This window comes from Pseudorca crassidens, chromosome X (genome assembly GCF_039906515.1).
Source record: "Pseudorca crassidens isolate mPseCra1 chromosome X, mPseCra1.hap1, whole genome shotgun sequence".
Taxonomy (NCBI): Eukaryota; Metazoa; Chordata; class Mammalia; order Artiodactyla; family Delphinidae; genus Pseudorca; species Pseudorca crassidens.
The window spans coordinates 106,351,713-106,368,773 of record NC_090317.1 but is presented as its reverse complement, the minus strand read 5'-3'; the positions used below and the strand labels follow the sequence as shown (position 1 = coordinate 106,368,773).

At 45.1% G+C, this 17,061-nt stretch overlaps 1 protein-coding gene across 1 annotated transcript; it reads right to left on the bottom strand.

Annotated features, from left to right (window-relative positions):
• Positions 1 to 341: 341 nt before the first annotated feature.
• Positions 342 to 1,598, bottom strand: LOC137217224 (myb/SANT-like DNA-binding domain-containing protein 7). The gene is made up of 2 exons (XM_067723866.1): positions 1,571 to 1,598; positions 342 to 1,144 (listed from the first exon to the last, which is right to left on the bottom strand). Exons 1-2 carry the CDS (start codon positions 1,596 to 1,598, stop codon positions 354 to 356), a joined length of 819 nt encoding a protein of 272 aa, XP_067579967.1. The 3' UTR covers positions 342 to 353.
• Positions 1,599 to 17,061: the final 15,463 nt, after the last annotated feature.

Sequence of the window (17,061 nt, the reverse complement as noted above, 5' to 3'; positions counted from 1 at the left end):
ATCTGATCCTCACAGCAACCCTGTGAGGTAGGCAGGTTGCTCCCTTTTAACAGCCAAGGAAACTGGTGCTGAGAGGTAAACTAAATTGTCGCACATCCGTGATGAAACCAGGGCTAACTAGCTCTCTGGACTTGGCCGCTTCCGTTGTCTACTAGGCTACCTCTCACGTTTCTGAAAGGTCTTTCAACTAGTGGAGACGCTTGGGAGAAGCAAGTATATTCCTACCCTTCTGCACGTTAATGGTCCATCCACTCTTTTTCTGAGGACACAGAAAAGGAGGCAGGCTACAAGAAGGCAGCTGTTGGACCCGGGCCTCTGCCAGAGTAGGAAGTACACCCTTGTGTGATCAGCTCCTAACTTCTGGTGTTTGAAATTAACCTCTGAAGCAACTTTTCAAGCGCCAGCTGAAAAGCACCGGTTGCCTCTTCCTCCGCTGTGGCCAGGCGTCTGACCGCGGCCACGGCATCCCTGCGCAGCTCTTTGGCGGTGTCCTGCTGAGCACTGGCCTCCTCGCCAATGGCAATCAGCCGGTCCAGTTTTTCTTCCTCCTGCTTTGAAAGTTCTCGCGCCAATCTCCTGTTTTCTGCCGACTGGGCTGCGATAATCCTGGCCACTGACCGCCTTCTTTGCCTTGCCCACCTGGGAGGGGCCGCACTGGTCAAAGGCCCATCCCCACCAGGAACAAAAGGAACTCTGGAGGAGGAGCCCGGAGGCTGCTGTGCCGAGGCCACCCCGGGAGTGTTTCGGCCGGAGCTGGTGCAGGGGCTGGGCTCACCACACACTCCCAGTCTGGTCATGGGGCTGCTCTGACAGGGAGCGGCTGCACCTCTGAAAAGGCGGTGGGAGCTGCTGTAGCTGGGGGTCCCTTGAGAGCACCCTGCACCTGAGGATTCATCCCAGGAGTCCTCAAGGTCGCTGGTTTCTCGCATCTGGTCACTGATCCTCAGTTGACAATCCTCATCTGATTCCTTAACTGTTTTCAAGATAGGCTGGCGATCTGCTGCCTGAGTCATTCTTGCTCCCAGAACGCTGGTTCCCTCTTCCCCTGGAGTGTCAGGGGCTGCTGACTTCTGATCACAGTGCTGGGCCCAAGCAGCATCCTTCGTTAAGTTATGTGCGTCAGTCACGATCTGATTTCGGAGAAAGTGATCCATCGTATCATAAAAGGGACAGCGTGGTGGATCACCCATACTTGTGGCGTGGGCCACATAGGCCTTTAAATATAATGCCTTCAGGACTTTGAACTTGGAGCGGCACTGACGCTCGGTGCGGCGGAAGCCTTCCTGCTGCATCCGCTTAGACGCAGTCTGGTAGACGTCCGCATTGTGATGCACGGTCTGGAGGCGCTGAATATACTGTGCCTCACCTAGTATGGAGAAAAGCGTCCGTGTCTCCTGTCTGGACCACCGGATGCCCGCACTGCTATTGGAAGGGACCGTAGTGGACTGCGAAGGAAGGCCAGCTGGAGGAGGCTCCTGGGCAGCAAGGTGCCGATCTGGAGGTGTGGGGAGGCTCTGTGTGCTCCGGTCTATCTCAGGAGCCAGGCGATTCTTCCCTCTCAGGGCTGATTGCCGAGAAGCCAGGTCCGAGGACCGCATTTCTGGCTTCTGCCAAGGGTCTGCTTTACTTTCGTTACTGTATTTGAAATATTCCTCATTCTACTTTGTTTTGTTGCCAGTCCAACAACCTCTTCACTTTCTGCGTGAGCGGCACAGCTGGAGTAGCTCTGTCGTCTGCATCACTGGCAACCACATCAGCCCGGCCCTCCTTACAGACGGATGTGCAGGTGAACCCCGATGGCCGCCGTAAAGCGGCAGAGACGGTGGCAGCAGTAACAAGTGGTCTCCCCTCCGCAACAGCGCCGGGCCGCAGAACCCAGAACCTTAGTTTTTGAGACTGGTTTGGGAAACTGTAATTACATTAGCAACATCCAAGTGTTATCAACACTGAGCAATTCCTGTCATCTCAACTCAGCAGCCGACTCAGAAAATCATACCTTCCAGCCCACGGAAGACACTTAGTAATGCACGTGTGATTGGGCAAAAAATTGTCATTACTGCAAGCTTTATTTTTATTTGCTTCTGTATTTCTCTAAAGGAAAAAATACTCATGGCTATCTCCCTGGTTCTTCAAGAGGGCCATGGCCAGGTCCCCTTTGAAGGAATATATAGCATGACTTTTTTCAATCCCAGTTGCCCGAGTGCTGCCATATTCCTGACAGGGGAGAGTTGTGCCCGCAGAACCCCTGGAAGCTGTTCTCTCCCTGACACAGCACTGGAGGTGCGGGAAGATTCCAATCACCTGTTAAACAGATCTCTGCCTCCCCTTAGGCCTACTTTTCTCGTGGATGCTGTTTCCAAACCATATTCGTGAAATATGAATCTTATAATGCTCCTCCTCTGTTCAGGAACTTTCCATGGCTTCTTACTGCTGGTTGTTTAAAGTCTAAACTTCCCAGCATCCATCCGGAGAATAAATTCATTCAGAAATCCAGCACCATCCTCTTGGTAATGCTTACTTTCCTCTTTTCCACATCTTGAACCCTCTGCTCTTGCCTTGCTTGGTAATAGTGTCTTAACGTTTGTCGGTTTTCTGTTCCCTCCCTGAACTGCCTTTTCTTTTCCCCTCTACCTATCAAATCCCTGCCTTTCCTCCAGTCCCCACCCACCCTCCACGCCATCCATGAGGCCCCTCTTTCTTTATCTTCCTATCATTCAGATGGAGACCTTTTCTACAAAAGGCCAGGATAGACAAACACAAAAGGGGATTAGGTGTGGGAAAGTTTACCCTTCCCTTTTAATTCCATGTAGCCTGAATCGCCGCATTTCATTCCATTTCCAGCTCCACCTAGATGTTCCACAGCATCTTGAACTTGAGAAGAGTCACTACTTTTTCCCAAAGTCCCCATTTATCTTCTTGTGTTCTCTCTGTCTGACAGTGATGTCACTGTCTACCCAGATGCCCAAAGCTAGAAATCCAAACATTACCCTTCAGAATTCTTTCCTTTGCTGCCCGTCTGGTCACCAAGAACTCTAATTTCTGGTCATCAGTATCTCTCAGCATCACTCCCGTCTTCTTCACTGCTCTGTCTTAGCTGAGCCTTCATCATGTCTCTCCAGACTTTTTTCCAGCAGTCCCCAATAGATCTCAGGCCTCTAGCCTCATCCATACTCAGATGCTTTATTCATCTTCCACATTTGTCTATGTTCCGAAGGGAAAATCTGATCACAAAAATATTCAGCAGTGGCATTACATTGTTTTTCACATCCAATTAAAACTTTGTAGTTGAACTGCCAGGTTCTCTCTGATCTGTCCTGTTTCTTTTCCAGCATCTTTTCTCTTTCCTTACTCTTCCCTGTCCTCCTCCACTTTGACTATGAACATGGAAAGGTCCATTGTCGCCCACACCACTCTCTACCTGCAATGTTTATTCTCCTTAACATCTCCTGTTCAGTCTTCAAAATTCTTTTTCAGGTATCACACCTGAGGAAGCTTCCAGGACACCCACAACTCCCAAGTCAAGATAACACTCCATTTCTCTGTGTGTACTTCATTCTATCACAGCAGTTACCTATCACTCTTAATGTTGGTCTCTCCAACTAAAGTATGTTCATCTTGAGGCTAGAACACCTAGCATCTAACACAGTCCTCATAAATAATTATTGAATGAGTGAATAGCACGTGGTCCTAATTTCTCCATATGGCTTTTTAAGAACTATTCATTGGTTTACATACCTGAGTATATCTTTCTAAGATTATAAGGAGCTCAACAATCAAGGATTCTGTGTGTCTGAAACTGCACTAGAATAATCCATCCACGTGACGAAGTGTGATAGATACACTGGAGACCATGACTGAGAGTGAGAGGTCAAATATGTGGACTGATCAGGAGGATGCATTTCCACCTTTATTCCTCCTTTCTGCTCAGCCTTTAATGGATACATCTTTGGCTTATTGAGCAGAAGTGTAATCATTTCTCAGGACATCACTTTCAGGTCTAGCCAAGGGCACCCATCAACAGAGCCCATCATCAGCTGCAGTTGACCAGGGCTCTAATTTGGCTGTTATCATTGAACTCTTTTGTAAGAAAGGTTGACTAAGCAGTGACCTTGTCTGTTTCACAAGATATAGAGCTCTCTCTCTCTAAACTTCTCCCATAAGTTTCAAAACCCTTCATTTTAATGTCTGGGAGCTGTTGATGAGGTATAAATAACCACTGAGGAAGTGGTGTGATAGAGACATAATAGATCAACAATCCAACAACCAGAATTCTGCTCTTGATGAAACTAGAAAAATCTATTGGCTCAGTGGTTTCACTTTCTTAAATTCATACAGAATTTAGAATGAAAAAGAAAATAGATGTAATTCGGTAAGAGGAGTAAATACAAGAACCAAAGGCATAAGAAAAGCTCATCATGTTGTCAGACTTAGTCTGGTTTCATGTATTCTTTTGGACATCTGGTGGGCCTAGGGCCTGATTTTATGATAATTCAAAACGTGGCACTGCCCATGCATTTGCCAGACTCCTGCTATATTATATTGTGTCATATGGCTCCTCTATCCCAGCCAAATTGCTCCACAACTTGTTTCTGAAAAGATCTCACATTCTGGCTCCTGTTTCAATCCCCCCCCCCCCCGCCCATTTCACCCTTTTCTAAGTCATGCCCTTTCTTCAAGCCTAACTAAACCAATGAAGAATGAATAAATCCTGAAAGGCAAAATGGGTACTACTTTGGGAGGACTTTATTCTGTAGGCAGAAAAAAATCCCAAGGTGGTGGGTGGGGTTATGTTCAATGTGATCAGAGTATTGTTTTAGAAATAGCCCCTCCTCCAAGAGATTACTATGCCAAAATAGATAATTGCAATGCTCTGGTCCATTTAAGAGGATTAAATATGATTGGTGACTGTTACCTATTGAGTGAGTTAAGACCAACCTTATCTAAGGTATAAAAAGCAAAGCAATAGTAATTCTGTTTTTAAATTCTTAGTATTTTCAAAGTGCTTAATATGTATTATTCCATCATAATGTAGCAATGTTACACCAAGAAGGATAAATGGTGGGCTCTGGACCCAAACATCAATAGCACTGTTATAGCCAGCAAGGAGCGCTCCTGCTTTGAATCATAAACACCATCAGACCATCCATTCATTCAAAACTGTGTTTTAATTTCCTACTCTGTTCTAGTAAGTGTTCTAGGCATTTGAGATAAAACAGTGGACAACACAGACAAAAATCCCTGTCCTCGTGGAGTTTATATTCTAGAAGGAGAAGACAGACAGTGAACAAAATAAATAAGTAAGGTAAGAAAGTGATAGATGTCACAGAGGGATATTAAGCAGGAAAGAGGCACAGGGAGTGGGGAGAGGGAGCTCATCAAGGAAGGTTCACTAAAAAAGTGATATTCGGGCGTAGAGTTGTACGAGGTGGGGCAAACAGTCATGAAGGAGGAATAAGGTGTAATGGTAGATTGTTCACAAAAATGGCCACAGACTTCCTATCCTTATAGCCACGTCTTTGGGTAGCCCCTTCCACACTTGGTTCTAGGCTTAGCCATGTGACCTACTTTGAAAAATGGGACAATATCAAGTGTGACCTGGCTTTTTGATCTCAGAAGCTCTTGTGACCACCATATGTAAACGAGCCTGAGCTACCCTGAGAGATGATGAGAAACACGTGGCTAAGCAGTCCCCGCTGACCCATCAGTATCAAGCCACTGGTCTTGTAGTATGAAAGCGGTCATAGATAATACATAAACACGTAGGTCTGGTCGTGTGCCGATAAAAGTTTATTTGCAAAAAGAGGTGGCAGGTCAGATTTGGCCAGCAGCCTGTAGCTTGCCAACTCCTATCCTAGACCGTACAGCCTCCGTCAAGCTGGTGTAGACAAGAACTGTCCAGTCAACTCAGAGAACCAGGAGAAATGATAATTGTTATTTTAAGCCTTTATGTTTTGGATTGATTCGTTACACACAGAAGCTAACTGCTACAGTGTTCCAGACAGAAGAAACCAGATACAAACATCCTGACAAGGGAGTATGCTTGGGATACTCTAGGAATTAGAAATAGAGCAATGTTGCTGGAGCCAGATGGACAAGGGGTAGAGTCATAAGAAGTAAGTGCAGAATCAGCAAGATAGAAGGGATGGGACAGGCAGCTTGTAAGAGCTGTGAGGCCCATTGTAGCAGAGGAGCGACATGCTCTGTCACTTACGTTTTTAAAAGCTCAGTCTAGCTGCTATGTTGAAAATAGACCCTAGCGTACAAGGGCAGAAACAGGGAGATGAGTTAAGAGTCTATTGAGGGCTTCCCTGGTGGCGCAGTGGTTGAGAGTCTGCCTGCCGATGCAGGGGACACGGGTTCGTGCCCCGGTCCGGGAAGATCCCACATGCCGCGGAGCGGCTGGGCCCGTGAGCCATGGCCGCTGAGCCTGCGTGTCCGGAGCCTGTGCTCCGCAACGGGAGAGGCCACAGCAGTGAGAGGCCCACGTACCGCAAAAAAAGAGTCTATTGAGATAACCCAGGTGGGAGGTTGGATATGGGTGGTAGCAATGGAGGTTGTGAGAAAGGGTCTGAATTTGGGGATATTTTAGATAAGATGAACTCATAATTTGGATGTGGGGTATATAAGAAAGAAGGTAATTAAAGATGACTTAATGGTTTTTGTCTTGAAAAATTGCAAATTGCCATTCATTTGAGTTGGAGGAGACTGTAGGTAGAAAAGGTTTTGGGGAAAACATGAGGAGTTCTATGTGGCACATTAAGTATAAGATGTCTGTTGGGCATTCGAGTAGGTATTTGTATACGTGGGTCTGGAGTTCAGAGAAGAGGATTAGCCTGGAGGTACCAATTTGGAATCATCAGCACATTAGAGGGCATTTGAAATCCACGAGATTGATGAGATTGCCTAGGGAGCGCATATACACAGCGCAGAGAAAAGCCTTAAGAAGTGAGCCTTGGGGCATTCCAACACTAAGCTGTCAGGGAGATGATGGAGAGGAATCGAGGAACAGTAAAGGGGCAGGAGACTGGGAAGGAGAGGCCAGAGAGATATAAAGAAAACCAAGAGAGTACAATATCTTGAAGGTCAGCTCAAGAAAGTGTTCAAGTAAGACAAAAACTGAGAATTAACCCTTGGACTTATCAGTGTGGAGGAAGTTGGAGACTGTGACAGAATCAGCTTTGGTGGAGTTAGGGACATGAAAGCCCAATAGGCATGGGGTGAAGAGAAGCTGGGAGGAGAGGAAATGGAGACTGTGAGTTAAGGAGAGCACTTTCAAGGCAGTTAGCTGTGCAGGAGAACAGAGAAATGGATCGGTAACGGATCAGTTACCAGAGGGTAATTAGAGGGATGTTTTAGAGTAAGATAAAAGAAATCGTGGTTTTATTCTGAAGAGAATACTCCAATAAAGAGAGGGAAAATGATGATGCAGGAAAGAGAGTGAGGCCACCTTAGACGATGCAGCCCGTTCAAGCCACCAGATGACTGTATGGGCATGAGTGACTCCAGAAGAGGAACAGAAGCAAGGGCCTTGAGTGGACAAGAAGGGATGGGCTCTAGGGCCAAAATGGAGGGGTTAGCCTTAGAGGCATGGAGGGTTCTTCTAGTAACAGAAGAGGGGGTAGAGTATATGCACCCAGATGCTGGTGGGCGGAGGTATGGAAGTCTGTGGAAGGGTGGATTGTCCCGGTAATAACTCCCAGTGCCTCAGCCCCTTGCTATTCCTTTCCCACGCTGATTCTGGGCTTGGCCATATGATTTTCTCTAGCTAACAGGACATTGGCAAATATAATACCTGCAGTGGCTTAAAAAATGCTTGTTTCTGGGAACTCTTCCACCACCACTTGAAGAAGCTCAAGCTAGCTTGCTGGAGACAGGTGGCCCTTTCAATGGCAAAGACCAACTGCCATCTGAGACCAAACAGCCCCGTTTAAGTCACCAGATGACCACAGGCACATGAGTGACACCAAGCAAGTCCAGCAGAAGAAGTACCCAACTGATCCCGACCCAAATTGCTGACCCACAAAATCATGAGCAAATAAAATAGTTACAGCTTTAAGCCACTATTTATTGGGATGGCTTGATACATAGCTCAGGCTGACAGATACAGAGGAGAATGTATGTATGATGGACAGGGAGAGTAGGAGAGAAAGTAGAATAGGGAAAATGTATACAGTATGATTGCTGGCAGTACCGAGGGCCCACTAAGAGTCGCAGTTCTTAAGTTTCAGTGCACTCAGTCAGTATGGTTGGGTTTTTCTCTGGCCACATGTCAGTTGCATGGTTGCTGGTGTGGTGTAGGGGAAAAATGGATTTAGTCAGGTTAGGGACTTTTTTTTCCAATTTTTTTTTTTTGGCTTTGTTGGGTCTTCGTTGCTGCGCGTGGGCTTTCTCTAGTTGCGGCGAGCGGGGGCTACTCTTCGTTGTGGTGCGCGGGCTTCTCATTGTGGTGGCTTCTCTTGTTGCGGAGCATGGGCTCTAGGTGTGTGGGCTTCAGTAGTTGCAGCATGCGGGCTCAGTAGTTGAGGCTTATGGGCTCTAGAGCGCAGGCTCAGTCATTGTGGCGCACGGGCTTAGTTGCTCTGCGGCATGTGGGATCTTCCCGGACCAGGGATCGAACCCGTGTCCCCTGCCTTGGCAGGAAGATTCTTAACCACTGCACCACCAGGGAAGTCCCAGGGTAGGGACTTCGGCCAAGCAAACACAACAAAGTCAGTGAGTCAGGTAAGATGGAAATGCATCCAAGGGAATGATTATCCTCATTTACCATGGCATTTAACTTCAGAAAATAGAGGAGATCATGAAGTTGAAATGCGATGAAAACGTTGTTGGACCAACTGATTGGATTTCTCAGAGGGGTTCAAGGAGTTTTGGCATCAGGACACTAGGGAGGATGAATTAGAAAAAGAGGAGGTGGTGGTCAGGGAGTCTGATACATGAATTAGAGATTATGGAAAGAGAACAGTTATCGCATATGGCAAGGTCTGTGATATGACTGTAGCAACGAGTGGCTGACTAGATTGGAGGCCAAGATCAGGGGAGGAGAAGAAACAAGAAAATAAGAGGCCAGGCTGCAGAAGGATCATCTCTGCAGGTACTGGAATCGCCAGGAATTAGGACAGGGCTAACACTGGAGTAGATTGCCATCAGCCAGGAGCTAAGGTAACCTAGCAGTGGGGGGGTGGGGGTGGGGGTCCCAAGATAACTATAACAAGAGAGGAGAGAGTGGGCATAATGTGATGACATTAAATTCTAAACTGGGGCGGTAAAGGAGGAGGGACCCAAGGAAGGATGGCCTGGAAGTGTCTTCAGGGAAGAAGGAGGAGGCCTGCCTTACTCTCAGGCCCGGTCGTATCGTGCGTGGGGAACACATGACCATGACTTGAGAGGGCTGCACAGATTGCAGTTAGAGCAAGAAGGTGAAGAGAATGTTCAGGAAAGAGGTTGACAACATAGGAGATGGGGCTGATAACGGTCCACGAGTTCCAGACAGCACAGGGAAAGATTTCAAAAGTTGTGGCCGAGTGGGAGAAGGGGACCGGAAGGGAAAGTGCCCAGCCTTTTGAGAATTAGAGTGTGAAGGATGAGGTGTGTCCTGGGAGGCTGGGTGGGAGCTGGGTGGGAGCTGGGTGGGGCAGCTCTCCTGGCGATGAACGTGAGCAGAGAGAAAAAAAGGCCATTTGAGGTTAGAGCCCGGGGCCGCAAGGCAGACAGTGATGTCAGCTTTAGAGGCTGGGGAATTTCCAGGGGACCCCCCTTCACGTCTGCCTGTGGAAATGTACAGGTCTGGGGAGGGTAAATGCCATGCCGCCCAAGCCCGCCCTTGTGCCTTGATTCTGTCCTGATGCACATGCATTGCCTGGGATGATTGGCTGGATAAGGGACACTGGCATCTTTTAAACTCCAGGGCTTTGCTGATCAACTTCCTTCTTCCAAACGTCTGACAAAAACGGTGACCGGTTTTGGAAGAGAGGCAGAAGGTGCCACATCTGAGTCTGATGTTCTTTCTCTGGGCAGAAGGGCGTAAGCCCTGCATCTCTTTGATGCTGCTCTAGAACACTTGTGCCCGCACCACCAGGGGCTCTGATGTTCTTCTAGCGCTTCTGGCGTTCTGACATCTGGACTTGTACTCTTCGGAAGCAGCAAATTGAAACAATAGTCAAACGCTGGTATAAAAAGAAAAAGGACAGCAAGACCTTATACAGAACTTTGTGATGCCACTCGCCTGATTAGAGAGAATGCTCTCTCTGCCTCTTCAAACACACGATCATCAGTTTCACATTTTATTATTCATGCCAGGTGTCTGTCACTGGGCACCCTTAGCGTCCCAGGATTTCTCCAAGAAGGGATTTACCAGCCCACTCCTGAAGCCCAGATCCAAATCGACTGTTTGCTCCAAATGGCCTTTTACTTAAGCATAACAACTATATGCCCGGCCTTAGGCTGCCCTTCACACTTCATCTTTTATCATCTCACCTTGAGTTACACTTCTTGCCTTCACAGCACATGAGCTCTCTCTCTGGCCTTTGTCCTCAGGTCCCACAGATCCTGATTTGGGTCTGCCTCGTGTTGTTTTCACCTTCACCTCTGTCGGGCGAGCTCTTCTTCCTCTCACAGTGTTCGTCTTCAAGCTAACCATCTCCCAGAGAATGTTCCAGATCACAGCTTTTCAATCAATGGATCCTCTTCCCTTCACTTCTTTAACCTCTGCTTTCCATATACGTTCACATCCTTTAAGAATGAATGGAGGGAAAAAAGTGAACAATTTTCTTTGGTATTAAAGTTGCTTTGTTCAATGTGAAATCCTCCCAGACAGAGCATGCATCTCTGCTAACCTTAATACCTCAGGTCTCCACTTCTCTTCCTAACATCTTAGACAAGTTGGGTATTTTCCTTTTCTCCCAAACTTCTTTTCCTAAAGGCTACTCTCTTTTGCTGCCATGAACAGATCAGATAGCTGAAGTGGATTTTCTTGATTTGTTGAGGGGAAAGCACCCCTTCATCTCCTTCCACAAACCCCCTTCTTGTAACATCGTTATTTCCAGTAAGATGTAAGTTGACAGGTAGCGGTGAAACCCTAGTGTGGGTGTCCCTGCAACTATCAGAGGCTCCCTGGAATCCAGTAAATCCAGTGCCACAGCAGCCTTTTCCCAAGGCCCCTGGGTCTGTTGTTAACTGTGTCACCAGGAGTCCTGCCCTGGCATCACTGAGCTCCCCTATGCTAGCAGCAATTCTGCATTTAAGGTCTGCTGTATCCTGGATTGTTTCTAACCAAGGAGGCCTGCCAGAGGACTCTCCAGAGTGGGGACAGACCCCAAACACTTCAGGCCCCCAGTCTGCTTTTTTAGCTTCTTTAGTAGGTCCGTCTTGGGAGCGTTCAGATGACAAAGTGGAGGTTCTCTCGGATAGAGGTAATTCTGTTTATAAAGAAGAGATCCTTCCAGAACAAATTGTTAGAGAAGGTAGCTCAGCTGCTGGTTGTGAAGCCCACAGCATGTCTTCACTAGAGGACCAGAAAGATACGTTTCTGGTTACTCCCATTTCTGAGAGCTCGGATGAGTTTTTTTGCTCTTCATTGGTCTCTGGATTTATTGGCCTTAAGCCACTCTCCTAATCTCCTAATCTCCTCTCCTAATGGGCAAGACCAAAGTTGCCTGAGAAAATGTAATTTTAGTGACACTTAATATTGCATATTCAGGACTACAGTTAACCAGTCCCATGTTGCCTTCTTTCTTTGTTCTCATAAATAGCTATTCAGTGAACATCCAATGGCTTCTTGAAACTCCCTGCATCCATGTCTACACCCCATGTAGCCATATCTTCCCTTTCCATTTACTCTTTTATTTTAACATCTTTATTGGAATATAATTGCTTTACAATGGTGTGTTAGTTTCTGCTTTATAATAAAGTGAATCAGCTATACATATACATATATCCCCATATCCCCTCCCTCTTGCGTCTCCCTCCCACCCTCCCTATCCCACCCCTCTAGGTGGTCGCAAAGCACCGAGCTGATCTCCCTGTGCCGTGTGGCTGCTTCCCACTAGCTACTTTACATTTGGTAGTGTATATATGTCTGTGCCACTCTCTTGCTTCATCCCAGCTTACCCTTCCCCCTCCCCGTGTCCTCAAGTCCATTCCCTACATCTGCGTCTTTGTTCCTGTCCTGCCCCTAGGTTCTTCAGAACCATGTTTTTTTTAAGATTCCATATATATGTGTTAGCATACTGTATTTGTTTTTCTCTTTGACTTACTTCACTCTGTAGGACAGACTCTAGGTCCACCCACCTCACTACAAATAACTCAATTTCGTTTCTTTTTATGGCTGAGTAATATTCCATTGTATATATGTGCCACATTTTCTTTATCCATTCATCTGTCAATGGACACTTAGGTTGCTTCCATGTCCTGGTTATTGTAAATAGAGCTGCAGTGAACATTGTGGTACATGACTCTTTTTGAATTATGGTTTTCTCAGGGTATATGCCCAGTAGTGGGATTGCTGGGTCGTATGGTAGTTCTCTTTTTAGTTTCCTAAGGAACCTCCATACCGTTCTCTGTAGTGACTGTACCAATTTACCTTCCCACCAACAGTGCAAAAGGGTTCAGTTTCCTCCATACCCTCTCCAACATTTATTGTTTGTAGATTTTTTGATGATGGCCATTCTAACTGGTGTGAGGTGATACCTCATTGTAGTTTTGATTTGCATTTCTCTAATGATTGGTGATGTTGAGCATCCTTTCATGTGTTTGCTGGCAATCTGTATATCTTCTTTGGAGAAATGTCTGTTTAGGTCTTCTGCCCAATTTTGGACTGGGTTGTTTTTTTTTTTTTTTTGATATTGAGCTGCATGAGCTGCTTGTAAATTTTGGAGATTAATCCTTTGTCAGTTGCTTCATTTGCAAATATTTTCTCCCATTCTGAGGATTGTCTTTATGTCTTGTTTACGGTTTCCTTTGCTGTGCAAAAGCTTTGAAGTTTCATTAGGTCCCATTTGTTTATTTTTGTGCTTATTTCCATTTCTCTAGGAGGTGGGTCAAAAAGGATCTTGCTGTGATTTATGTACAGTGTTCTGCCTATGTTTTCCTCTGAGGGTTTTATAGTGTCTGGCCGTACATTTAGGTCTTTAATCCATTTTGAGTTTATTTTTGTGTATGGCGTTAGGGAGTGTTCTAATTTCATTCTTTTACATGTAGTTGTCCAGTTTTCCCAGCACCACTTATTGAAGAGGCTGTCTTTTCTCTACTGTATATTCTTGCCTCCTTTATCAAAGATAAGGTGACCATATGTGCGTGGATTTATCTCTGGGCTTTCTATACTGTTCCACTGATCTATATTTCTGTTTTTGTGCCAGTACCATGCTGTGTTGATTACTGTAGCTTTGTAGTATAGTCCGAAGTCTGGGAGTCTGATTCCTCCTGCTCTGTTTTTCTTTCTCAAGATTGCTTTGGCTATTCGGGATCTTTTGTGTTTCCATACAAATTGTGAAATTTTTTGTTCTAGTTCCGTGAAAAATGCCATCGGTAGTTTGATAGGGATTGTATTGAATCTGTAGATTGCTTTAAGTAGTACAGTTATTTTCACAATGTTGATTCTTCCAATCCAAGAACATGATATATCTCTCCATCTGTTTGTATCATCTTTAATTTCTTTCATCACTGTCTTGTAGTTTTCTGCATACAGGTCTTTTGTCTCCTTAGGTAGGTTTATTCCTAGGTATTTTATTCTTTTTGTTGCAATGGTAAATGGGAATGTTTCCTTAATTTCTCTTTCAGATTTTTCATCATTAGTGTATAGGAATGCAAAAGGTTTCTGTGCTTTAATTTTGTATCCTGCTACTTTACCAGATTCATTGATTAGCCCTAGTAGTTTTCTGGTAGTATCTTCAGGATTCTCTATTTATAGTATCATGTCATCTGCAAACAGTGACAGCTTTACTTCCTCTTTTCTGATTTGTATTCCTTTTATTTCTTTTTGTTCTCAGATTGCTGTGGCTAAAACTTCCAAAACTATGTTGAATAATAGTGGTGAGAGTGGACAACCTTTTCTTATTCCTGATCTTACAGGACATGGTTTCAGTTTTTCACCATTGGGAACAATGTTGGCTGTGGGTTTGTCATACATGGCCTTTATTATGTTGAGGAAAGTTCCCTCTATGCCTGCATTCTGGAGGGTTTTTATCATAAATGGGTGTTGAATTTTGTTGAAAGCTTTTTCTGCATCTACTGAGATGATCATGTTTTTCTCCTTCAATTTGTTAATATGGTGTATCACGTTGATTGATTTGCATATATTGAAGAATCCTTGCATTCCTGGGATAAACCCCACTTGATCATAGTATATGATCCTTTTAATGTGCTGTTGGATTCTGTTTGCTAGTATTTTGTTGAGGAATTTTGCATCTATGTTCATCAGTGATATTGGCCTATAGTTTTCTTTCTTTGTGACATCTTTGTCTGGTTTTGGTATCAGGGTGATGGTGGCCTCATAGAATGAGTTTGGGAGTGTTCCTCCCTCTCCTGTATTTTCCTTTCCTTTCCATTTACTCTTAGCTTAGGAAATCAACTTTCTGCCCCCATCTTTCTTCTTCCAAGAGCCTCCTGGACCTAGTCCACTACAGATATCAGACCTGTACAGAGGTGGGGCAACTAGGCAGGGATATCTTTTTTTTAGGAAGAATTTTTTTTCCTCTCCTTTCCAGATTGCTGAAGAGAATGATTTCTTCAAGGCATTGGAAGCTAAGGGGCTATGGAATCAAGGTCCTTAAAGAAAATGGGGTCATGAGTCCCTTTATTGTGAGCTGGATATGCTCCTGAGAGGGTTTTCAGATGATCATCAAGGTGGGCAACAAAGATTCTAGTCAACAGAGCCAGGACAGGAACCAACCTAACAGTACCCTGCAAAACATTCATGACACCTCTCTGGGCCACTTCATCCTGAAGAACAGATTAGAAGTTGCTTGTATAGGGACATGTTTGTTCACTGTTTAAGCAAGAATTTAAGAATTAAGAATACTGTGCAATAGAGAAGAAAAACAAGGAGGTTAGACAAAACTAAGTATAGATAATTCTTGTGAGATATATTAGACATGGATAAAGTCAGCAGAATATATGTGTTCTGAATAGGAAGGGATGGAAGGACCAAGTAGACACCAAGTATTCATGACAGTTTTCGCATCCTTAGATCAGCCGCCAACTGGGGACACCAATTTTGGTCCCATATGTCCTCTGCCCTATACACTAGGAGTACTTGCACCTTGGTGTCTCTGACAGAACTGGTGTATGTTGCCTCTACATATCTTCATCCCTGGTCTTTATAATCATATGAAGTGGGGAAAGCTAAAGCAGGAGAGAATGGACGTGTGAACATTGCATGACATAGGATTCAGGCTGTGTGGTCCTTCCATTGGGCTCGCTCGTGCCCTCCCTCCCTCCCCCTCTCTCTCCCTCCCCCTCTCTCTCCCTCCCCCTCTCTCTCCCTCCCCCTCTCTCCCCCTCCCTCTTTCCCTCTCTCCCCACCCCCTTGATTCTCACTGCTCTTAATCATTCAGTAAACAGTATGATCCAAGCCATATTAGTTTGATCTGTGAGCCTTTTGGTCTGTGACATTTCATATATCCTGCCTGGTGATGCAGGTGAAGTCTACACAAGCATCAAGGTAATTTCTCATCATGACATAAAGTGATAACAGAAGGTAAAAGCAGTTGAGTGCTTTGGTTAACAGGGGGACAAGAAACTGACAGAGACACCTGTAGATGAAGCTATAAGCTGAGCTCTTTTGACTTCTAAGAAGCAAGGAAACAGACAACCCAGTGATCCAAGTTTCATCTCCCAAATACCATTAGAGGCCCAGAGACACAGGGGCACATCAACCTAAGGGACAGGGACCATCCTTTTTCTGGGGCAGAGGATCCATTCCAAGTTACTGACTCCTGCACTCTCCATGGTGCTTGAGACAGAATCTAAGAACAACAATACAAAAGTGAGTACCAGCAGGGCCCAGTGGGTAACTTAAATTAATGAAGAGGTACATTTGGGTACCCAAATTACATTGCTTGGATGGCATTTTCTGTGGTGAATTGAAGAATGTAATTACATTAAGATGGCCACTGAAACTCAGTTCCATATGAACGTTTCCATGGGACAGGGCCCAGTGTGGCCAGACAGTTAATATTTTTAAGAGAAGCCAGAAAAATAGAATTTTATGAGAATTCTTCCAGTTAAAAACTCACTAGTTTGCCAAGATCTTAGTTTCTAAATACGATTTATCCAATAAAAGGAACTGGGACTCCTTGGAGAAGTGGCTGGTTCTAGGGCTGGGGCAGAGAAAATACATCATGAGCTTGAAGCATCTTGTAGTGTCAGAAAGGAAGTACTACACACACACACACACACACACACACACACGTACACACACACATGCGCACACACACACGCACAGAGTGATGGGAGAATGTCAAAGGGACGCAAGAACCAACTGAAAGAGTTCCCAACGACCAAATCTGGAAGAACTTGAGCAACTAAATAGATAATGTAGTGTTGGATTATAACCCAAAGTAGGAAGTAAATATCTCTGAGTCCGTACTGGTATAAATACAATAAATGACTGAATAAATACATAAATGGCAGAGAAGCTACAAGTTTTCTTTTCAGAAGAATTTCAAATATTACAGGTAGATATTCTCACCATCCAGGAGGTGGTACTTAATTCCTCCTCCCCATCCCTTGAGGTTGAACTGGACTTAGTGACTGGCTTCTAAAGAGTAGAGAATAGAAAGGGAAAAATATTAACTTTTCAGGGGAGAAAGCTGGCAGACCCCACCTCAACCAAATGATCAAGGTCAACATCTCCAGTGATAAGTCATGTGTGTAGCATGTACCTCCTGATATGATGTGATGAGAAGAGCACATCATCTTTGTGGTATTCTTAGCCCAAACCCATAACCCAGTCTAATCAGGAGAAAACTTCAGGCAAACCCAGGTTGGTAAACATTCTATAAAATAACTTGCCCAGTACTCTTCAAAACTCTCAAGGTCATGAAAAACAAGGAAAGACTGAGACAG

Excerpts from the sequence above, each read along its gene's own strand:
- LOC137217224 (XM_067723866.1), bottom strand. The coding sequence starts at position 1,598 with ATGCGGTCCTCGGACCTGGCTTCTCGGC. Across the intron at positions 1,145-1,570 it reads CTCGGACCTGGCTTCTCGGC|TTCTCCGAAATCAGATCGTG; the intron begins AATCAGCCCTGA and ends CGATGGATCACT.